This window comes from Peromyscus californicus, unplaced genomic scaffold, assembly GCF_007827085.1.
Source record: "Peromyscus californicus insignis strain IS unplaced genomic scaffold, ASM782708v3 Scaffold_4__1_contigs__length_199733344, whole genome shotgun sequence".
In the NCBI taxonomy this organism is placed as follows: domain Eukaryota; kingdom Metazoa; phylum Chordata; class Mammalia; order Rodentia; family Cricetidae; genus Peromyscus; species Peromyscus californicus.
In genome coordinates, this window is record NW_026294562.1 from 162,913,831 (window position 1) to 162,935,903 (window position 22,073).

Genomic DNA, 22,073 nt, shown 5'->3' on the forward strand with positions numbered 1-22,073 from the left:
GTCCCTCCTTCGCAGCCTAAGCTCGCCTCCAGCCTTCTCATCCTCGAGTCCCCCCCCTGGCCTCTGCCTCCCCCTCCCGGCCAGTGGCCTTTCTGCACTCCAGGTCCCCAGCGCCCAGTCCGTTCTGGCTTTGGCACCTGGAGCAGGGCCCTCTGGGCGGCACCGCACCTCCCTTCCCAGGGCTGGTCCCGGGGTGCGGCCCTTTCCACTGCGGAGGCCCCCAGCCAAACATCAAACCAGTGGGAGCATGCGGGTGGGGAAGAGGGAATCAGAACTAGAGGTGCTGGGGGTGGGGGGGAGGGAGGGGGGAGGAGATGGAAAGAGGGAGAGGTAGCACAGGGCGAGGGAGGAGGTGAGAGAGAAGAAGGGAAGGCAGAGTCGAACAGGGAGGGGAGGACGGAGGAAAGAAGAGAAGGCAGGGTGAGGGAGGAGGCGGAGGGAGGGAAGTGCACGCGGCGAGTGCGCGGCTAGGTTCGCTGGATGAGAACGAAGAGGGGGTGTGCATCGGCACCGAGAGGGACCCGGTGCCGGCGAGGCCGATCGCAGCTCTGGGAGATAGAGCGAGAGCAGGGCGCGGGCCCAGGCGGGCGGAGGAGTGCACTTCAAACAGGCACTGGGGTGCGCGGTCCCAGCCCCTGCATCTGGGGAGCTAGGGCTCCCGTGCTGGGCACAGCCAGGCTGGAAGTCCCAGGAGGAGGGGAGGGAAGAGCTAGGGGGCCGGGCGCTGGGAAAGGGTCGCTCCGAGGCCTCTTGGATGGGGGGTGCGGCTCGCCTGAGCGCCCCTCAAGCGCTGGTACTCTGGGCCGCAGTGGGAGCGGCAGGTAAGACCTGGGGGTCCAGGCAGCAGCCCCTGAGGGAGGAGCGGGTGGGGTGCCTAGGAGAGGGATGCAGGATGCTCTCTTCCCAGCTCACATCGGACCTGCACCTGATCCCGAGGACTGGTGGAGCTACAAGGAGAATCTCCAGGGAAACTTCGTGCCAGGTGCAAACAGGGTGGAGACCCACAGCCCGACCCCATATTCCTAGGTGCCGTTTTCCCCAGACTCCCGACTCTGGGTCCTCGATCCTCTCATCTTCCACAAGACCAGTGCTCCCAGCCCCTGCTTTCTTCCCCCAGGAGTGGGACCCAGCCTCTGAACCTCAGCGGCTCACCATGGGACATTATACATGCGCATTTCAAGTAGTGAGTGGGAGTGAGTGCAGGGAAAGAAAAGTGTGGGGGTGGAGAGATATGTATGTGTTTGCAGCCATAGACAGGTCCAATTCCGGCTGAAAGGCACAGACTCAGTAGCTCAAGTCCCCGCCCCGCCCCCTCACCCGGGCCTTCAAGCCCTCTTCTGCAACTCCTCTCTCCTAATACTCTAATCCAGCTGTGGGACCTGGGAGACTAAAAGAACTACAACTCCCATGGGGCTATAGGGAAGACAGGAGATGGATTAGTTGGTTTCACCTCTGAGGCCTATTGGGAGTTGTAGTTTTGTTTTACATAGACTTAATTTAAGATGGGGAAAAATACAGGGAAGGCTTGGAGGTGTTAGGAGCTTCTAGGAAAGGATTCCAAAATTCTTCTAGGAATTAGGATTCTGGCTCTTATATGGCTCCTTCTTAGCTTCAGATGGGTTATCCCTGCCCCAGTCCAACACAGCCGGTCCTGCCTGAGATCCAGCCTATTTCTGTCCCTACAGGGCCTCCCTTCTGGGGCCTGGTGAATGCTGCCTGGACCCTGTGCGCTGTGGGGAAGCGGCAGAGCCCCGTGGATGTGGAGCTGAAGCGGGTTCTTTACGACCCTTTTCTGCCTCCGCTCCGGCTCAGCACCGGGGGAGAAAAGGTAAGGAGCCTTGCAATGGGGTGAGTATGAGCAGAGGGGACCTGTGCAGAGGTGGGTGGTGAGCTGTGCGGAACAAAAGGGACCAGCCGGGTGGAGAGAAGGCTCTTTCCTCTCTGAAGTTCACCAGTTCTTCCCTTTCCCACTGGCTTCCTCCACTTCCCATGTTGGCCCAATTAGTGAAAACAGAAGGCAGCCCATGCCACGCAATTGAAAAGGCTTAACAAACCCACTCATCTTCACAATAACCTACAAAATAAAAATAGGTGCTATTTTATCATCCTTATTTTATATTATCCTCATTTTATGGATAGAAAGTTACTTGCCTGGGGTCACAGAGCCATCAGACCAGGTGGTGTGGCCTCAGTGTCTGTACTAAGGACACTCACTGAGGTACCATTTCTTTTTCTTTTTTTTTTTTTTTTTAGCTGAGGATCGAACCCAGGGCCTTGCGTTTGATAGGCAAGCACTCTACCACTGAGCTAAATCCTCAACCTTTTTTTTTTGGTTTTTCGAGACAGGGTTTCTCTGTGTAGCTTTGGAGCCTGTCCTGGAACTCGCTCTGTAGCCCAGGCTGTCCTTGAACTCACAGAGATCCGCCTGCCTCTGCCTCCCAAGTGCTGGGATTAAAGACATGCACCACCACCACCCGGCGAGGTACCATTTCTTTAGAAGAGCTGGCACCATGAGCCAAAAGCCTCAGTCCCTCAGATCTGCTTTCCCACTCTGCTCACGGAGAATACCCTTCCTGTCTTTTTCTCTTCCTGCCCCTCCACTGCCCATCCTCATCCAGTCCTGCACGGCCTGCAGCTCTATACCTTGCAGTCCATTATTTGGACCACATTGTCGTCCCAGCTACACAGGAGGCAGAGGCAAATGGATCTCTGTGAGTTCGAGGCCAGCCTGGTCCACAAAGCGAGTTCCAGGACAGCCAGAGGTTTTATATAGAAAAACCCTGTCTTGGAAAAAAAAGCAAAACAAAAACCAGACAAAAAGAAGAAGAAGAAAGACTCATTTGATAGCCTAGTCTGGACTTGAACTCATGGCATTCCTGCCTCAGTTTTCTCAGGGCTGGGATTACAAGCCTGAAACAGTACTCCTGGCCCAGTACATGTTAACCGAATTAATTCATCAATGTTGAATATCTGCAGAAGACATGGTCTGAGCCTGGGGGGTGGCTTATGCCTAATCTATATTAAATAATTGTTGGCCTCGGGAAATGGATGAGCGGAGGATGGGTGGAGCCATCTGTGTCCGCAATAGCTTCTACCTCTCCTGCAGCTCCGGGGGACCTTGTACAACACTGGCCGCCATGTCTCCTTCCTGCCTGCACCCCGCCCTGTGGTCAACGTGTCTGGGGGTCCTCTTCTTTACAGCCACCGACTCAGTGAACTTCGGCTGCTGTTTGGAGCTCGAGATGGGGCTGGCTCTGAACACCAGATCAACCACCAGGGCTTCTCTGCTGAGGTGGTGACCTCTAACCTATGACCCTCACACTAGGTCACCCTGGTTTTTGTTGTTGTTGTTTTTAGCTTAATGCTTCACCCCATCCTTCTACCCAGGGCTACCTGTCCCCACCCTAAGTACTGATCCCTAATGCAATTCTGGACACAAAGGCCTGAGAGCTGAAAGCATGCTCTCTTCCCCTCAGCTCAGGAACCTTCTCTGTGTGCTCCCTACTCCCTAGGTGCAGCTGATTCACTTCAACCAAGAGCTCTACGGAAATCTCAGTGCTGCCTCAAGGGGCCCCAACGGCCTGGCCATTCTCAGCCTCTTTGTCAATGTGAGGGAGGCAGGATGGGCAACTGGGCTTCCAGGGTGTGAGGGACAAGGGAGGCTGGGAGGCTAGGATCCTTACGATGGGGGTGGTGGGCCTTTGGGGAGCCCTGGGCTTCTGTCTCCTCGCCTCATGCCCCCTGCATAGGTGGCTGGCAGCTCCAACCCATTCCTCAGTCGCCTCCTCAACCGGGACACCATCACCCGAATCTCCTACAAGAGTAAGTCCCCGAGCTTGGGGTGGAATCCCAGCTACGAGAGAGGCTGAGAAAGAAGGGTGTCAAGGCCAGCGTCTGGGCTACTTAGCAAGATCCAGTGCCCAGGCAGAAAGTGAAAGAGAGAACTCCTGATTTGAATCCCCCAGTGAGGGGCTGGGGGCCTGACTCAGTGGTACCTGCCTAGCATGCCTGGAGCCTTGGGTTCAGTCTCCATACTGCAACAAAAATAGCTAACTCCCCATGGGTTGGTTGGACACACGTGGGTTCCCAGGGGACACCCTTTCACACTGGATTGATATCCCCACAGATGATGCCTACTTTCTTCAAGACCTCAGCCTGGAGCTCCTGTTCCCAGAATCCTTTGGCTTCATCACCTATCAGGGCTCCCTCAGCACTCCTCCGTGCTCCGAGACTGTCACCTGGATCCTCATCGACAGGGCTCTCAATATCACCTCCCTCCAGGTGACCTCATGTGTGCATGCTGCCCCTATCCCGAGTCCTGCCTTCCCTGGGCATTCCCTTTCCCTTCACCCATGTTTTCCCGTGCTTCTCTTGAGGCAGATGCACTCCCTGAGACTCCTGAGCCAGAATCCCCCCTCCCAGATCTTCCAGAGCCTCAGCGGTAACGGCCGGCCCCTGCAGCCCTTGGCCCACAGAGCCTTGAGGGGCAACAGGGACCCCCGGCACCCCGAGAGGCGATGCCGAGGCCCCAACTACCGCCTGCATGGTACGCTTAATGTGTGCTCTTCTTCTCCACGCCTTGATACAGTCTGCATTCATTCGCAGTGGTATCTCTGTGTGACACATCCCTCAGTCCTTTTTCCCTCTCCCCATGGAACAGCATGGTGCAGCCCACCCCTCTTTACAGCTTAGTATAAGCCCCGACACCCTCGTGTTTTCCTTGCGGTGCATTTACATACTGGTTTATGTCCTCTGCCTCTTGTCACTTTCCAAGATGGTACGGTCCAACTCACCTGTGTACAAATGGTATGACCCACTTATGGCTACCCCCTTTCTCACAATCCGTGTGGTACAATCCCTCTGTCTTCCTTACCGCCACTGTGTTCTTCCCCCGGAAATCTTCTCAAGAGGGTGCATGGTACAGTCCAGATTTCCAGTTCCCCTTCATGTACCACCACCGTGATGCAGCCCAGCCTAATCTGCACGTCCCATCTGACCTCCTTCCCTCTCTCTGGTCTGGTCCAGGAGCTGACTGTTTTCCCCACCTTGGTGTATTCCAGCCCCCTTTAGCAGCCAGACTGTGGTAGAGCCTTGTGATACGCTCAGACTCCCCACAAGCCGGCACCTTCTTTTGCAGTGGACGGTGGTCCTCACGGTCGCTGAGACCCTCCGACACGAGGATCACTCCCGCCTGTCCTGAGCTTCCTCACGAGGGAAGAAGGGGAGCCACCCTAAAACAAAGCTATTAAAGGGACCGAATGTTTCCAGCTTCTGGGTGGTGTGATTCTCAGTCGCGATTGAGAAATATTTGGGTATTAAAAAGTAATTTTTCCTGAAGCCCACTTCTTTCTGCTTTAACCTGTTCTGGTTGGTGTTCTGCGTTTTTCCTCAAGTAACGAGCCCGTGGACAGACGGCTCCTTTAAGAGCCACCCCTCCTGCCCCACACCCGAATCGGGCAGCACGCGCTGGGCCATGTGCTTCCCCCTTCTTCCTGCCCCATTGGCTTGAAGTGGGTCACGGTCCCGCCCCCAGTGCCTCCTCTCATTGGCCAAATGTAGGTCAGTGTCCCGCCTTCTTCCAAAAGGAGAGGCAACTTCACAAGCTCAGCCCCTCACGCGCCTCCAGGGTCTTGGCAGATCCCGTCACCTCATTGGCTGAGCTTCTCAAGGGCTCGACATGTGATTGGCCCTTGCTTGAAGCCGGAGGGAGGCACGCGGCTGGGGTGCATGGCCCAAGAGGAGGGAGGGGGCCCGGAGGAGGGGCACGCGCTCTGGCGTCGGGTGTTTTGGTTTGGATTTTTTTTTTTTTTCCGCGAAAGAAGTTTGCTTTGGCCACGCCTCAAGGCTGCCGCCTCCTCCTGCCCCCTCCTCCTCCGCCCCTGGGCGCACACCTCTGGGTGCAGATTGCAAAGCTCCTTTCCTTGCGAGAAGTGCAAAATTTTCAAGAGCTAGAGGCTCGCCCACCTGGTACAGAAGGAGCGCGCGCCTGTGTCCCTTGGGGACCCTCAGTTGCAAAGAGACAGCGGCTTGGTCACCCACTCGCCCAGACTATAGGATCCTCCCGGGACCCTCTTGAGTTGCACCTTTCTGCAGAGGACTGGCTGACCCCCGCAGAGCTCTTAGGATTTGCAACGTTCTGACACTGGAGGCTTGCAGCGGCGCTCGCCCGACCCTGGGACACACTCGCCCGAACCACAGCAGTGTGCAGGTGACTGGTCTCTCATCTCTTCGACTCTCCATGAGCTCATGAACCTGGGAGCAGGTGTCCGGCGATGGCGCGGCCTCTGAGCGACAGGACCCCGGGCCCCCTGCTGTTGGGAGGCCCGGCAGGGGCCCCACCTGGCGGGGGAGCGTTGCTTGGGCTGCGGAGCCTTCTGCAGGGGACCAGCAAGCCCAAAGAGCCGGCCAGCTGTGAGTTCTAGTCCCACTGTCTTAAGGACTGAAATGTTGGGGTGGTGGTCCTATGTGCTAGGTGTCCCATCTTTCCTAGTTGTCATTCGGTTACTCAGGTGTTTGGCCATCTCAGTCTCTCAGCGTCCATGGCTAAATCTGACCCCTGGAAGGCCCAAGGGTCCAGTCCCCAGAGTCTTCCTCCATTAGGACGGAGTCTAGGTGCCAGCCCCCCTTCCTTCCCTTTGGCCTCGGAGTCTGGACCCCTGGAATCCTGGGGAAGGGAGGGGGTGTGTCGGATGCTCACACGGTGCTGACACGGGCTTGGGCGGGGCCTCTCAGGATCACATGGAAACTAGAAAGGAGGAATGTGCCCGTGCAGTGGCTCGCTTCCTGCCCCTAACAGATTGTGGGGGAGGGGGGTGAAGGCGCCAGGGGTGGGGGAATTACTGAGCTGTCCCTTTTTCTCTCACCTGCCCAACCTCTCACCCACCCTGTCTCTAAATCCCTTTTTCTAAACTTCCATCATTTTCCTCTGGGTTGTTTTCTGTGTCTCTATCCCTGTCTCTCTGTATACTTTCTCTTTTTCTCTCTTGGGGTCCCTGTCGTCCTGTCCCTCTTTCTGGGCCTCCCCAACCCCCGTGTTTATGCCCCTCTGCTTTCTGGGTTCCTGTCTCCCTAACCTGTCCGCACTTCTCTGGGTCTTTGCCTTACGGCTCCGGTCTCATCACCTCTTTGCATCTCCGCCATGCGTGTCTCTATACTTCATCTCTGACTTGGGGGCCCCTCCCGTGTGTCTCCTCCCCATCCCGTCTCCCCCGACCCACAGGTCTCCTGAAGGAAAAGGAGCGGAAGGCGACTCTGCCCCCAGCTCCCGTCCCGGGACCGGGCCTGGAAACGGCTGGCCCAGCCGATGCCCCGACAGGGGCAGTTGGTGGCGGTGGGTCCCCGCGGGGACGCTCGGGGCCGGTGGCTGGCCCGAGTCTTTTTGCGCCGCTGCTATGGGAACGCACTTTGCCTTTCGGCGACGTGGAATACGTGGACCTGGACGCCTTCCTGCTGGAGCACGGGCTCCCGCCCAGCCCGCCGCCCCCCGGGGGCCTGTCGCCCGCACCCTCTCCAGCGCGCACGCCCGCGCCCTCCCCGGGGCCCGGCTCTTGTGGCTCCTCTTCCCCCCGCTCGTCGCCGGGGCACGCCCCCGCGCGGGCTACCCTGGGAGCCGCCGGCGGCCACCGCGCAGGTGCGGTGAAGGGGCGGGGCTGGCGGGCAGGGGGTGGGCCTCGCGACGCTTTTGGAACTCTGCCCAATGAGATGCGGCGATCCATAAGGGAACCTGGGCCCCTAAATGTCAGAGGATTATCCTGGGAGAGGCTGTATTTTTCTCTAGGATAAAGTTTTCCTCATGCTCCTGGAGCCAAGACTAGAAACTCAGAACACCTTAGTTAACTGGGGAGCGGACTGACTCCATGTCTCTGTCCAGAATTTTGGGAAACGAGATAGGACTGGACTTCAAGGACATCTAAAATTGGAGCAGGCCAGAGCTGGACACTAGGTTCCCGGATCCCCACCCCCCTTCCAGTGGAGGGTGTTGCATCCTGGCTCCCAGAGTCTTGTAGCAGAAAATGCCGGGGTCCCGATTCTGGATTGTCCAGAGGGAGCTCCCCATATTCCTGCGACGGGGACCTAGGATCTCAGAATTGTGGGAGTCTCGATGGCAAAGGGCTTGTCAGGCCGGTTCTCCTACGATCCCCATAAGCGCGGGGTGGGTGGATAGGATCCTTGGAGATGTTGGAGCTGAGACCAAAAGGAACAAGAGGGGAGGCGACCCCTATCAAGACAAAGAGTCTCGTTGTGGGACACCTGGGTACACCTGTCCCTGATCCGACCTCCAGGCAAAACAGTGCTGCACATTCCCGCGCCACGTGAGTCCTCCCTCCCTGCTGCGCGCACGCGCTTTCACGCGCGAGGAGGCGGGGCCCGGGAACGTGAGGGTGCGTGGTGGGGGGGGAGGCGGAGGGGTGGGGAAGCAGTCAGCTACACGTGATTCGGCCCTGAACCCGTGTCCTCAGCTGGCCCCGGCTTGTCTGTTCTTAAAGACACAGGCATCATCCTTTTTTGGCCAAGCTTCTGGAACCTCGGAGCAGCTTCTGCTTTTCCATCACTCTTAGGAGTGAGTCTAACAGGTTTAAACTCTGAGCATACAGAGAATTCAGTAAGTAGGATTCAGACGAGAGAGTGGGGGGGAAAAGGTTTTAGAAGCTTTCAGCAGACTCACGGGATATTTAATCCGGTCATTTGTGCCTTTACTCATGAAGGTAGAACTGCTTTCAAGGTGGCTAAGGGTCTTTGTCAGGGTTGATGCTTGACAGGCAGGCTTTGTGTTAGACTGCAGGAAAGACTACCCTGTGGTGGATAAGGTGGAGGGGACCCCTGAGAAAGCAGTCCCCAAACTAAATACTCAGGCATTCAAGTGGTATGTATTTCTCCAGGCTTGACCTCTAGGGACACACCCAGTCCTGTGGACCCAGACACCGTGGAGGTGCTAATGACCTTTGAACCTGACCCAGCTGATCTTGCCCTGTCAAGCATTCCAGGCCATGAGACTTTTGACCCTCGGAGACACCGCTTCTCAGAGGAGGAACTGAAGCCTCAGCCAATCATGAAGAAGGCAAGGAAAGTCCAGGTGCCAGAGGAACAGAAGGTGAGCGTGACCAGGTGTGGGTGCGACTTTGGTCAGGAACTGCCTTTGCTCATAGCTGTGGGAAACTTCTCTTTGGGATGAGGTCTCAGAGTCTTGTGGCCTGTAGACATACCCTGGTTCGTGAGGTTCCTGAGGACAGGCTCTGTCCTGAGAGTCACAGATGGTGTCATTGTGGATTCTGTCACTTGGACCTGGAGCCCCCTGTGGATGGAGCAGGGCTCAAGTTCCCAGGGGCTCAGTTGCTAATTACAGCTTTCTTTAGTGCCCCATCAGCCTGCTGCTGAGCAGCTGGCCTGGCTGGAGCTGGTCTTTGGCTTTTAACCTGAAACATCCATAGGACTGCCTCTGCCTGGGGTCATCCTTTACCAGCCATGTTCTAATTTGGGGGAGTTTGAGCAGCAAATGCATCCTTCTACCATTCTGGTTTTGCTGTTATTGGGGTCTCTGCTAGCAAAGAAGAGGTACTTGGACTTCTCTCCCGTCTTTGCCATGGCCTTGTATCATAGCCATTTCAGCATCTAGTTCCATCTAAGAAACCCAGTCTATACCAATGGCTTTTCCTGCTACAGAGCTCAGCTGTTGCTAGGGAATGAATGTGTCCTGGCAAGCTGGAACCTTTAATTAAGAGGAAGCTGAGGGAAGTATCTTTCCCAGCTGGGTGGGAGACCCATGGTGTAATTCTCAGGGGAAGCCTCAGCTTCCACCTCTTCCTTCAGTTAGGTACCAGAGGGAGGAAGGGGAGGCAGACAGTTCCCTTACATCAGTTCAAGGACAGAAGGAAAGAAACTGGGTAGGATCATTGGGTCTCCTTACAGCTTAAGTTGACTTGCTGAGATGAGGTTACCTTGACAACCAGGACACCAACCCCGTCACTGGGGGGCTATCCACGCTTTCCTTAGCAACCGGGATCTGGAAAGGTGAATTCTAAGGCAGGGTGCTCTTCAATGGGATAAGCCCTTAGACCCTGAAGGCCTTGTTGCTAGGTAACAAACATCCATCACAACCAGGTTTCCGTAGGTCCCTGTCAAGTGGAGAGGCTTGCTCTGTACGGTGGAGAATTTGAAGACCGGCCTTTTTCATGTGTATACCTGGAGTCTATCTTGTGATTAGCTTTCTGCTAGGGGCCTGGTTTTAGCAGCTAGAGCAATAGATAGCACAACTTCGGGTGCCTGTCCCAGCAAAGACTAGTAGCCCTTAGTTCTCACTGCTGTGCAGAAACAGGCACGTGGATGGGGATGTTTGTGGGAGTGTTTCCAAACCTGCCACTTGTCCCTTGGTTGGATCTCAGTGCCTTTCCACCCCTCCATCCCCAGGATGAGAAGTACTGGAGTCGGAGGTACAAGAACAACGAGGCAGCCAAGAGGTCTCGGGACGCACGAAGACTCAAGGAGAATCAGATATCGGTGCGGGCAGCCTTCCTGGAGAAGGAGAACGCCCTGTTGCGGCAGGAGGTGGTGGCTGTGCGGCAGGAGCTGTCCCACTACCGCGCTGTGCTTTCACGCTATCAGGCCCAGCACGGGACACTGTGAGGCCACGTCCACCCTGCCTGGGCAGAGTTCTATTCCTTACTCAGACTTGCACCTGCCACTCTTCCTCCCTCCTCGTCCCATGGCTGATGGTCTGGCCAGCTAGGTGCCCAGGGACGTGATGATACAAATACATTTATATTTTTAAGAAAAAGCTAGCCATCTCCCACCTCCCTCGTGGGGGTGGGGAGGGTCCTGTGTGTGCTCTTAGCACTTCGGGGAACCTATCCATCCACCCAACCGCCTCCGTCAACACAATCCTGAATAAATCTTGAGAACCCAGGAGCCAGCTGTTGTGGGGGACAGAGCAGCTACTGGCTCTGAGTCAAAGCCAGCGGCAGCCCGAGTTGGGTACATCTACCGTGATCCTTAAAGGGCAATGTTGACTGAAAGGGCCATCAGATGGAAGGGGCGAAGAAGAAAGCGACGCCTTTATTGCATAGACCTTTTCAATTGCTTTTTAGACCAGGGACACACAAGACATAACATGAGAAGTGAATTCCCCCACCCCTCACCGGCAAGGGGCGGACCATTAGTGCAAATCCTGGGGACCGCCTGGGGGAACCTGCCCCTCAAGGGCTGATTGGCCAGTCAAGTGGAGGCACCGGAGTAAGCAAGAAGAAACCCTGGCTGGCCAATGAGCTGAGGCCTTGCTAGCTCATACATTCCAGGCCCCATCATTGGACAGCGAGGAAGGCAAGGCCCCACCCCCAACTGCTATGTCAGACCCAATCCCCACTCTCGCTATTCTGAACCCGGTCCTGCTTCTACCTATAAAAGCCAGGCCACATCCTATGGTGCTCTAGTCCCACCATGGCATGTTTCAGGCTCCTTTAGGTTTACCGCTTTGGGCCCGCAGGCCCAGTGAGCAGTGTGGCGAGACTGGGATGCACCTGTGCCTGCATTGGCCCGTACTCCACTAACTCCCCATCCACAGTGAGCACGCCCCGAGGCGTGAGTGGCTCGAGGCGGAAGGCATGAGCTGCAGCATAGCCCAGGTGCGGGCAGCCCAAGCTGAAGTGGTTCCCGTGCTCCATGGCCAGCAAAATACGGAGTAGCGCAGCCCGTGAAATGCCACTGCGCACCCAGCACAGGTGCACCACGCCATCATCAAATCGAGCATGGGGGGCGGCCACCAGGTCTGCACTGAGGTGGCTGGGCAGGATGGCCAACATGAGTACAAACTCCCCCTCTATTGTCACCCAGTTTGGGGGCAGTGGAGAGCCGAGGGGAGGAAGAAGGTGGTCCTCTGGGCCCCAGGTAGAGACTTTTGGAGCGCTGGAGGTGGGAGGCGGGAACCCCGAGGACGCTGGCATTTCCGGGGGCCCTTCGGTGATGGGTGAAAGCTGAGCTGTTTTGGGAGAGTTGGGGGGCGAGGGCAGCAGTGGGTCTGGGGACAGAGGTGCATCCCCAGCTCCCCCCCAGTCCCCAGTCAGCTCTGGGCCACTACCATTGAGGGAAAGGCCAGGTAGGGGTTCAGGGGAGCCAGGGGAGACCAAGGCAGGTTGGGGCAGAGGCAGGGGCAGGTCAGACACTGAACGATGTAGGGGTGAGTGGGTGACGGCTGGGGCTGGGGCTGGGGCCAAGGCTAGTTCTGACTTGGCTCGAGGCAGGCTGTGGCCTGGGATGGGCAAGGCTGGCTCTGTGGTAGCGGGGAGGTAGGAGAGGCGTCCACGATAGGTGTGCAATGTGGCCAGGCCTAGCACTGCACCCAGTGTGAATCGAGCGCTACCCAGGGCCCTGAAACGCTCGCTGTGGATGTCCACATCTGACAAGAATCCCCAGGCCACTGACAGGAAGGAAAAACAGCGGGATCCTGAGGCTAGCGTGACGGAGAGCAGGTCCAGAGGATGGCTGCCACCGCGGCAGAGAAGCAGAGAGCAGTTGAGCAGCAGGTCAACACCGACAGCCGGCTCAAACCTGCGCAGCAGAGATGGGTGTCACAGGGGAGCGCAATGGGGGGGGGGGGGTGCCAACAGTCCTCCACAAGCACTCCTAGAGGCCTTCCGTGGGCCAAGTCCAGATCTAGCTACTGGGTCAGGGGAAGCGGGGGCGGGATGCTTCAATGTTACAAGACCATGTAGTCCCAAAGGCTCATCCCTCGCTTAGCAGGTATCCCTGCTGTCTCAGCAGAAGCAGTCAACGTACCCGCCATGGTGGTTAACCGCCCCAGCTAGTGCATTGCCGGAACCGCAGGGGAGGACCCCAATGGGCATCCGAACGGCATCTTTCCAATCTGGGCGATCAAGGAGCCCGTTCAGCACCTGCAGTTGGGATAGGGCTGCCTGGGTCCTCACTACCCTCTCCAGTTCCCCCCAGGGCAGGGTTAGGTTGTCTGTGGCTCTACCTCATAAAGCAGCCCATCTCCGGAGACAGTGACAATGCCTTCCCACTCACGTAGGCTCAACCCCTGCACCAGCTCACGGGCATGATTCTGTCGTTCTAAATGGACAAATATAAAGGTTAGCCAAGAAGCCTCCTCATCCTGCCACACCCCTCCAGAAGATCTAGGAGTATCCCTCCCCACCATACCTCAGCAGCCCTTACCTGTCTGTATGAGGTTAAAGGACAGCCCAGCTTCGGAGATTATGGGCACCACGTGGTCCATACAGCGCTGCCAGGCCAGGCCCCGCCCCCCAAAAGGATTAACCAATATGAGCAGCCTGGGCCTCCGGGGCAGTAGTTCAGGGGTGATTTCTGGAGAGATGGAGGGAGGAGGAGAGAAAGAAAGGACTGAATCTGCCAGAGACCAGGCCTCCTCCTCTTGGTAAAGGGGCCCCAAAGAGACTTGATAACTAAAGGGCAGGTACCCAGGGCCTGCTGGGAGTTTCCCTTCCAGAAGTGTCCCTTCTGTCACCTGGCCAGTGTGGGCGGCCCAGTGTGGGCGGCCCAGTTCTTTCACACAGGTGCTGAGAAAAAGGTTGTGAAAGCAAGTATGTGCCCTTTGAACCTGTGTGTGGCAGGTGGAGAAAGGAGCCTTGATCCCTGAACACCTGTTAACCAGCATCAGTTTCCTGCACCGTCACTGGCCTGAGCAGCTCCAAGGCCTGCGAGGCTCCTACAGGAAGTGGGCCTGGGTGAGTTAGGCTCTGCCGGAAAGCCTCCTCCCTGTGTGGAGTGGAGCATCAGGCCGCCTCTGGGCAGCTTGAGAATCCTGGAGACCTGTGTGGCACCTCACCATTGTCAGCCAGCCTTCTGTCACACACCTGGGAGCCTGGTACTCGACTCTTGTCCAGGGAGGGACAGACAGTCTAGCCAAGAGCAGAGGCACTCACTCTTCTGAGACAGACCCAGAAGGACACAAGGTACAAACAGAAAGACACAAACACCTATGTGGCTCTGGCCCAGCATCTCACCCTGGTCCCCAGACAGAGGCACTCCTCGAAGGAGACACATGAGGGCAGTTGCCCAGCGCTGAGCCTCTGCACGATTCTCCTCGTAAGTGGCGGCCCCGTCAGCCCGGAAGGTACGAGTAGCTCTGTGCCGACCCCCGCGCCGGCCCCGTGGGTAGGTGTAGACACACAAGTAGGCTGCAGTGTCTGAGGGGCTGCGGCTCTGCAGAGTGCCACAGCCTGAGACCTCTGCCAGCGGGACCAGGCCATCTCGGGGCCGGGCTTCTGGCTTTGGGCGCAGCCGCTGTATGTGCAGGGCTTGCATTGTGAGGGTGAGGGCGAACCGTGGGCCACGGGCTGGGTAGGAACCAAACTCCCCGTGCAGGATTGGAGTACTGGAAGCCAATGGCAGTAGTGGCGGTGGGGCCATGATGACCTTAGCCCTGTCCAAGCACTTCTAGACCCTTGGCTTGTGGTCAGCTCCCGCTCCAGCCTCTGTGGGAGGGAGGAAGACAATGATCAGAATCCTGGATCCTCATGCAAGGTGGGGAGGAGGGGGCCTGTGAGGAGGAGACAGTGAGAGTATGGGAAGGGAATACCAGACTCAGAAAAGCGTGGAGAGACCCCATGATGCAGGGCCGGAAAGCCAGTATCCAGGCATGAAAATGTGTCTTTAACTTCCAGATAACAGCTGGTTCAAACTCAAGACAGCCAGGCTAGTGGTGCACACAAGCAGCACTTGGGAGTCCGGGCCCCAAGGTGAAGGCCAGCCAGGGAAACTCTGTTTCAAAAACAACCCCACCCACAAAGAAACAACAAAAACCCATGTCATCCACAAGACAGAAAAGAAAGAGTCTGGTGGTGGTGGCCCACGCCTTTAATCCCAGCCTCAGGAGGCAGAGGCAGGTGAACCTCTGAATTGGAGGCCAGCCTGGTCTACACAGCAAGTTCCGGGACAGCCAAAGCTACACAGAGAAACGCCCCCCCCCCCCAAAAAAAAAAAAGGTGGCCAAAGGGTAAGATACATGGTATACTGGGTGATGGCATGGGCTTGAGGGAAAGGGAACTGGATGATAGAGACAGGAAAAAAAACAGGCTGAGACAGAAAGACTGTCCCCTCCCACACACTGAGTCACTGCTAGGTAGAGGGAAGAACTATGTAGACATGTAGATACAGAAAAGAAAGGGACAGCTCTGAAAAGCAGAGAAACAGAGGAGACAACAGCTTTTGAGGCACAGGCCAATAAGATATTTAAGTTTCTCACCCCAGTGAAGAAAGCAACAGACAGGAGAGAACGGACATGACACAGAGCCGTCAGAGAGGAGCCACATGGGAGTGCCCACCAGCCGGTTTGTCTGGGCGCACTAACCTGACTGGTGGGCCGCCTTCTCTTGGAGAAGAGGGTGAGAGCCAGGGCTGAGTGCCGTCTGCTCTGCAGAAGGTCCAACCTCTTAACTGCTCACCTTTGGGCAGGCTTATCCAGTCGCCCAACTGACCTGCTGTCACCTTTCTCAGGCTCACAGCAGCCTGGGACACACCCCCATGGAGACTATCCCTCGGGATCTACCTCTGCCCGCTGCCGCGGGCCGCTTCCTTAATGCCCAGGTATCTAGCCCACCTTCAAACCTCCCTCAAATCAGCGTCCTTATACATGCTCCTTTCTGGGTTGGGTCTCGGTCTCCCGGGACTCCAGATCTGGGCCTCCATCCACAGGTTCCCGGCCGTCCTTTCAGTAGGTCCCTGGTGCGTACCCCTACCCCAGGGCCACAACGCAGCCCCGAGTCTGGGTCTCCATCCCAGCCAGGGACCTGGTTTTCCGTTTCCAGATCCCACCAAGTGTTCCGCACCGGACCTGAGTTTCCGCCCCTCTAGGGTCACCCCGAACCCCACAACCTGTGCGCATGCCGCGTCCTCCCGGCCGCCCCTCCAGAGCCTGCACTACCGCCCTCCTCAGCTCTAAGGTGGGGAGGGTGTGCGTCCGCCCAGCCAATGTCTGCGCAGCCAGGCTGAGCCGCACCAATGAGAGGCCAGGGCCAGCCCCCTCCGGAACTACGCGACGGGACCTGACCGGCCGAGTGAGAAAACCGGGAGGGGCTTTGGCCGAGCAAGGAGGCCCCATCACAAGTGAGGGCACACACGCAGCAGAGGTAAGGACGTGGACCTAGGCAAAGCTGAACTGGCCATCTTTGTTGAGGTCAAAACGGCCTGTCCCAACAGAGTTTAAAAAAAGAAAAAGGGGCGTGGGTGAGTTCTTCCACTGCGGAGACCAACTCTCTCTACCGTAGCTAACAGAGGGTCTGACACGCAAAGCCGAGATAGAAACAAAGAAATGAAAACATTGAGATTGACGTTTGTGGTCGTACCCTGTAGTTCTAGCACTTGGGAAGGGGAGGCAGAAGCATCGGTAAGGGAGGGTTTGCCTTTGCTGCATGTATGTGACAGTTATGGGACATCTTGTGTCACACAACGTAACAAACAGAGCCCAGAAAATCACCAACATTAGTGGAGGCAGTTTGGAATGAGAACCAGGGTGGGGAAGCTCATGATTTACCAACTGTTTACCTTGGACTTCAGCCTTAGAGTGAGATTACCATCTGCCCAGGAAACAAGCACATGACAAGACAGCCCAGAGGCATAGGGAGAGAAAAGGCTTTGGAAGCCCCACATTCAGAGTCTGAGCCAAACTAAGCCCAGGAGAAAAGATGTTGACAAAAACAGGTAAGACAGGGTGGAATGAAACCAAGAGCAAACAAGTGGGCAGACAGCGTGTGTGTGTGTGTGTGTGTGTGTGTGTGTGTGTGTGTGCATGCAGGTTCCTGTCCAAATGCACCTGGGGCAAAGCACTCTCACACTGAACTACACTCTCACAAGGCAGGGACAAAGCTTCATAGAAAGGAGGTAAGCAGAGAAGGTAGTCGCCAAACAGCTGTCCGCTGCATCCAATCCACAGCAGCAACAGCCCCACATAACATGCCAAGGGAGAAGGAGAATCTGAGCAGAATGGAGGTTCTGGGGAAACGACCACTGAGCTCTGAGAAGAATTAAGGCAGAAATCAGGACCAAAGGGACTGAGACCTGGCAGAGAAAGGGAACAGGGAAGGGGAAGTGCTAGTCACCTAAGTCCTGTGGCCTCACCCTGAATAGCCTCAGCTGCTCTGTGTGGGAGAAAAGGACTACTTGCCCTGCCTGTAGGGGACGGCTAAGGCCAATGGCAGAAGGGCCTTGGCAATGTTCTCACCCATGGTAAGACAACCGGAGACTCTAGGCCAGGGGTTCTCAACCTTCCTAACGCTGTGCTTGTTCCCTTTAGCGCAGTTCCTCATGTAGTGGTGACCCCCCAACCATAAAATTACTTTTGTTGCTGCTTCATAGCTGTAATTTTGCTGTTAGGAATTGTAATGTAAACATCTGATATGCAACCCCTGTGAAAGGGTCGCACAACACCCCCAGGAGTCTCGATCCACATGTTGAGATCCATGGCTCTAGACAGAGCCTTACCTGGTTCCACTGTCCCTTGGATTCAGGGTGTCTAGTGGACAGCCAGACCCCTGCTCTGTCACAACAGCGTCCAAGCCCAGCACTGGAGGCCACATGGGGGCGGGGGTCTGGGTAAAAAGCTCTGCTTACTGTGCAGTCCCAGATGGGGGCTCTGCAGAGGAGTGGCACATTGCAAGCTCAGGGTCCCACAGCCAACATCTCCCATCCAGCTAGCCCGTCTTGTCCTACCCAAGTTCAGGTAGCAGATTCTACCTAGCATTACGTACTAAGTGTTGACTGAGCATGTTTACAGACCTATACAAGCAGGGAAGATACCCGGTTAGGGTTGTTATCACTCTTTTTCCAAACAAGGAAAAAAAAAAACCAGAAAGTAACTTACCCAAGGTCACAATTTTAAAATAGCAGAACCAGGTGTTGAAAGACTGTAATCCCAGCTACTTGGGAGGCTGAGGCAGAGAGACTGAATCCAGGCTGGGCAACTTTGTGAAACCCAGACTTAAAAAAAAAAAAAAAAAAAAAGTGGCAGAACTGGCACCCGAAATAGCCTACATTCTGGCTAGGTGCCAACTTTCCTCTATGTCTCCTTCTGCCGGGGGTTCTCTCGTCTTTTTCCCTTCTCACCCTCAGGCCTCCACCCCCCCCCCACCCCCGCCATGGTCTCTATCTCATTCTCTCCGGGGCTATCCCCACCTCAGGAGCTTGTTACCCATCCCCTTTCCACCCCAGATCCGATCCAGGCCGAGGATCCGCGTGCCTTTTCTGCACATTAATACTTTGTACATCAAAAATGTTGGGTCAATTAAAACCATCTGGTGGGGGGGGGGGAGCCGTTCTCTGAGGAAGGAGACTAAGGAGAGATCGGGAAGAGGCCATCTAGGGGCAGGGAAAAAACTGAACCCAAAATTCCGGAGGCGGGGGCAGGTACTATAGGTTGAATTGCAGTAAGAAAGTCTCGGGTTAGAGATCTTGTAGGGCTTCCTGAACTTCAGTTGCGCCTAATAAATTGAACATAAGGAAAAGGAAGCCGCGAATTTAAGGAAATGCCGGCAATGTGAAACTAGCTTTTTCTTCAGGCCGGGACGAGCCTCACCTCCAAAACACAGCCCACCGGGTCCTCCGGGAGCCACCGAGAAGCGGTCGGCGTGCGGCCAGAGAGTCACCGCGAGATTCCTCCTGCCAACTCCAAGCATATCTCTCGCTCTCAGGTCTCTTTATCCCTGAAGAATATAGAGAACAGGGACTGGGAAAGGCTAGAGAGGCTCTCTGCGTGCCGGCCCTTTTCTCTGGTGTCGCATTGGTTTCTCTCTGGTTGCTCTGAGGGCCTCTGTAGTCGGTCCTCCAATATACCATAGAGAAACCCAGATTGCGGAAGAGCGCCGCGTCGCACCCATGTGGCGTCACCAATACACCACAGAGAGACACAACTCAGGGTAGAGCGTCCCTTGAAGCGTCACGAGTGCGCCTCGCAGAGCGCCCTTTCCCCGCCCACTCCGGCGCAGTTCTGTCTTTCTGGACCTGGCCGAGCAGCAGGCGCCATCATGGTGAGCGCCCCTAGTCTCCGGCTGTCCCATCCGCTGCCATCCTCAGCGGGGCCGGGCCGCAGCGTGTCAGAGGGGTGCGGGCGGCCGCGGTTGACGTCAGGGGAGACTGTGGGGACTAGGCAGGGGTCTCCGGCCGCGACGTATCGCAGCCGGCAGCTGGCGTCCGGCCCTCGGCGCCTCCGGAGGCTCCTTTCCTTTACGAAGTTTCACTCTGTAACCCCGGCTGATTGCAACCCACAGCGAATCCAGTCTGGCCTCGAACTCACGGCAGTACCGTTGCCTCAGCCTTTTGAGTGCTCGGATTGCTGGAAGCACCACTACGTCCGGCTTCCTTAGCTGTCATATGGGAAGTTGAGCCCCGCGGAGAGCGGAGCTCTACATTCCCGGGATTGGGTCTCGGGTGGGCGGAAGGGTGTATAGTAACCCCGTCCATGCCTTGAGAGTTGGGAAGACATTCATGAAGGTGCTCGTTGTTAAACGGTACTGTTAGCAGTTCAGTAACTACTTTTGGATGCTAACAGCTTGGGAAATGTGTGGGGATAAAATAACTCAAGCATCTGGCCTTCCTAGGACTGTTCAGAAGTAGATAGTGAGAGTCTCACTTTGTCATCCGTAAAGATATTTACATGTCTAGAACCTACTATTGGCTTTTTTGGGCTATTTTCCAGATTTGGGGCAGTTTTGAGAAGTAAACGTTCTTGCAAGGATCTCTGCACGATAAGCAAGTGCTCTAAGGTAGACTGAGCTAGCTGGATGTCTTGTACATCTTAGTTTTTATTCTGAGTCAGGATTTCACTGAGTTTCAGGAGTGTGGGAGGAATGGTAACAGGCCCACACAAAGGTCTTGTCAGTTATCATGGGTGGGAAATGTCAGGTAGGTGGAGCACACACCCCTCCAATTTTAATCTTCCTGGGATCCTTTTGGGATTTTTGGTTTGTCTGGAACTTGGAGTGTAATACCATGCCCGTTACTATCTATCACTATTCTGGACCAGTAACCAGACAAGATTTGAAATTTTAACTTAGGAATGTTTGAAGCTGCTGAGAGGCTTGGTGGTGGGCCTGGGGTTTGAGTTGTTGAATGAATAGCCTGAAGGATAAGTAACAATTGTATATGTTACCAAAGATAACAGGCGGTGGTGGCACACGCCTTTAATCCCAGCACTCGGGATGCAGAGGCAGGCAGATCTCTTGAGTTCGAGGACAGCCTGGTCTACAAAGAGAAATGCTGTCTTGAAAAAAACAAAGCAGAAAGAGGGGGCAGTTGTCGGGGTTAGGAATGGGCTCTGTAGTAGTCCCCCACTTCCACAGGGTGTTGACATTCGCCACAACAAGGACCGAAAGGTTCGGCGCAAGGAGCCCAAGAGCCAGGACATCTACCTGCGGCTGCTGGTCAAGGTAAGCCTCTGGCCGCTGCGTCGGTCGGGAGAGGAGGGACCAGAAGGTGGCAGGATGAGAGAGCACTGTGGGGACAGTCACGTGACCACTCTTGCTTTTCCCCTCCAGCTGTACAGGTTTCTGGCCAGACGAACCAACTCGACCTTCAATCAGGTTGTGCTGAAAAGGTTGTTTATGAGTCGCACTAACCGGCCACCTCTGTCCCTGTCTCGGATGGTTAGTACCTGGGCAGGAGAACTAGATCTGGAGTGGATGCTGGGCACTAGACGCCAAGGACTCCATGACTCACGTCACGTTCGCTGGGTTGTTGAGGCCAGCAGGCGGTGCAGAGTTCCGTGCTGTGGCTCCACCTGGGCATTTCTGTGGCTTGGTTGACTGCTGAGGTTAGAGGAGTCTTGCCTGTGTTTCTGTGCACGTAAAGATAGCAAATCACAGGCATCTGGCAGAGCCTTCAGAGACTTGTCATTGTTGGGGGAGAAGGGAGATGGCCTCGGCCATTGGCAGTCTTGGTCTTCTAGGTGACAGGTGTGAATGCAGAGTGACTTAACCTGTTTGCTCCTCAGATCCGAAAGATGAAGCTTCCTGGCCGAGAGAACAAGACCGCTGTGGTTGTGGGGACAGTCACAGATGATGTGCGGATTCTCGAAGTGCCTAAACTGAAGGTAAGTGACCAGCGTGGGCCTAGGGAACTTCTCTGCAGGCAGACTCCAGCTTTGCTGTGTAGCGACGTTTCTGCATCGTGTGCGCTGCTGACAGCGAGGCTCGTGGGCTGGACGGTCTGCCTTTCCTCCATCCTTTGCTGTCACGTACAGTGCTTGGGACTCCGCTTGGACCTGAAGCTTCGAAGGTGTTGCCATCCACTGGAGAGATTCTGGTGGAGTTGGTTGTCAGAGTGCTATGTGAGGATGTGTGACAGTCCCCACAGCTCCTGGTGTCTGCCCCTCAGGTGTGTGCACTGCGAGTGAGCAGCCGCGCCCGAAGTCGTATCCTCAAGGCTGGGGGTAAGATCCTCACCTTCGACCAGCTGGCCCTGGAGTCTCCCAAGGGCCGTGGCACTGTGCTCCTGTCTGGTGAGTGAGGACTGCATTGAGGGCCTAGGTTTGGGGAGCCTTCCCAGTGGTCAAAGTTCCTGGTCTCTACTTAAACTCTCCCTCCCTGGCCAGGTCCTCGGAAGGGCCGAGAGGTATATCGGCATTTTGGCAAGGCCCCAGGAACCCCACACAGCCATACCAAGTGAGTATCAGGCAAAGAGCTCAGGCTTTGTCCCCTGGTAGCTGTTAGCCACGGTGGCTGGTTGGGGTGGTCCAAACTATGGGCTACCCAGAGCCTGTACCAATCTCTGGTGGTCCCCATGAAGGCTCTCATCCTCCTAGCCCAGAAGAAGTTCCTGGCATTACAGGAACAGGCCCCATTGGCCACTGTGAGCTGGGCTTCTCTCACCCCCTTTTTCTCCCCACAGACCCTACGTCCGCTCCAAGGGCCGGAAGTTCGAACGTGCCAGAGGCAGAAGGGCTAGCCGCGGCTACAAAAACTAACCTTGGATCTTACTGTTATTAAAAAAAAAAAAAGCTTTGAATGTTGATGGTCCTGTGTGTTCATGAAGTTGGGATGGGGCGGGATGGTTTGACCCACCCATGGCGGGCAAAGCATTGGTACATACAGAGCTGTCTCTGGGGAGGGGGTGGT

The 22,073-nt window shown here is 56.0% G+C and overlaps 4 protein-coding genes across 9 annotated transcripts; 3 read left to right on the forward strand and 1 right to left on the reverse strand.

Moving 5' to 3' along the window:
- Window positions 1–420: 420 nt before the first annotated feature.
- Window positions 421–5,337, forward strand: Ca11 (carbonic anhydrase 11). The gene is made up of 9 exons (XM_052761495.1): window positions 421–821; window positions 908–982; window positions 1,686–1,828; window positions 3,107–3,292; window positions 3,513–3,608; window positions 3,750–3,822; window positions 4,127–4,281; window positions 4,381–4,546; window positions 5,138–5,337. Exons 1-9 carry the CDS (start codon window positions 755–757, stop codon window positions 5,161–5,163), a joined length of 987 nt encoding a protein of 328 aa, XP_052617455.1. The 5' UTR covers window positions 421–754; the 3' UTR covers window positions 5,164–5,337.
- A 443-nt stretch (window positions 5,338–5,780) lies between these two features.
- On the forward strand, window positions 5,781–10,902 carry Dbp (D-box binding PAR bZIP transcription factor). Of its 4 annotated transcripts, XM_052761497.1 has the most exons (4): window positions 5,781–6,411; window positions 7,220–7,630; window positions 8,880–9,091; window positions 10,405–10,902. In XM_052761497.1, the coding sequence occupies exons 1-4, from the start codon at window positions 6,273–6,275 to the stop codon at window positions 10,618–10,620; spliced, it is 978 nt and encodes a 325-aa protein (XP_052617457.1). In that variant the 5' UTR covers window positions 5,781–6,272; the 3' UTR covers window positions 10,621–10,902. The 4 variants fall into 4 exon arrangements, with proteins under 4 accessions (XP_052617457.1, XP_052617460.1, XP_052617458.1 ...); XM_052761500.1 differs by lacking the exons at window positions 5,781–6,411; window positions 7,220–7,630 and adding an exon at window positions 8,206–8,312; XM_052761498.1 differs by lacking the exons at window positions 5,781–6,411; window positions 7,220–7,630 and adding an exon at window positions 8,425–8,602.
- Window positions 10,903–11,020: 118 nt separating this feature from the next.
- On the reverse strand, window positions 11,021–18,795 carry Sphk2 (sphingosine kinase 2). Of its 3 annotated transcripts, XM_052761493.1 has the most exons (7): window positions 18,539–18,795; window positions 17,828–17,943; window positions 13,974–14,444; window positions 13,165–13,314; window positions 12,965–13,059; window positions 12,766–12,881; window positions 11,021–12,537 (listed from the first exon to the last, which is right to left on the reverse strand). In XM_052761493.1, exons 3-7 carry the CDS (start codon window positions 14,377–14,379, stop codon window positions 11,457–11,459), a joined length of 1,848 nt encoding a protein of 615 aa, XP_052617453.1. In that variant the 5' UTR covers window positions 14,380–14,444; window positions 17,828–17,943; window positions 18,539–18,795; the 3' UTR covers window positions 11,021–11,456. The 3 variants fall into 3 exon arrangements, with proteins under 3 accessions (XP_052617453.1, XP_052617452.1, XP_052617454.1); XM_052761492.1 differs by lacking the exon at window positions 17,828–17,943; XM_052761494.1 differs by lacking the exons at window positions 17,828–17,943; window positions 18,539–18,795 and adding an exon at window positions 15,320–17,794.
- A 10-nt stretch (window positions 18,796–18,805) lies between these two features.
- Rpl18 (ribosomal protein L18) lies at window positions 18,806–21,969 on the forward strand. Its single transcript, XM_052761501.1, has 7 exons — window positions 18,806–18,989; window positions 20,301–20,387; window positions 20,496–20,603; window positions 20,951–21,049; window positions 21,334–21,457; window positions 21,551–21,620; window positions 21,847–21,969. The coding sequence occupies exons 1-7, from the start codon at window positions 18,987–18,989 to the stop codon at window positions 21,920–21,922; spliced, it is 567 nt and encodes a 188-aa protein (XP_052617461.1). The 5' UTR covers window positions 18,806–18,986; the 3' UTR covers window positions 21,923–21,969.
- The last annotated feature ends 104 nt before the right edge of the window (window positions 21,970–22,073 follow it).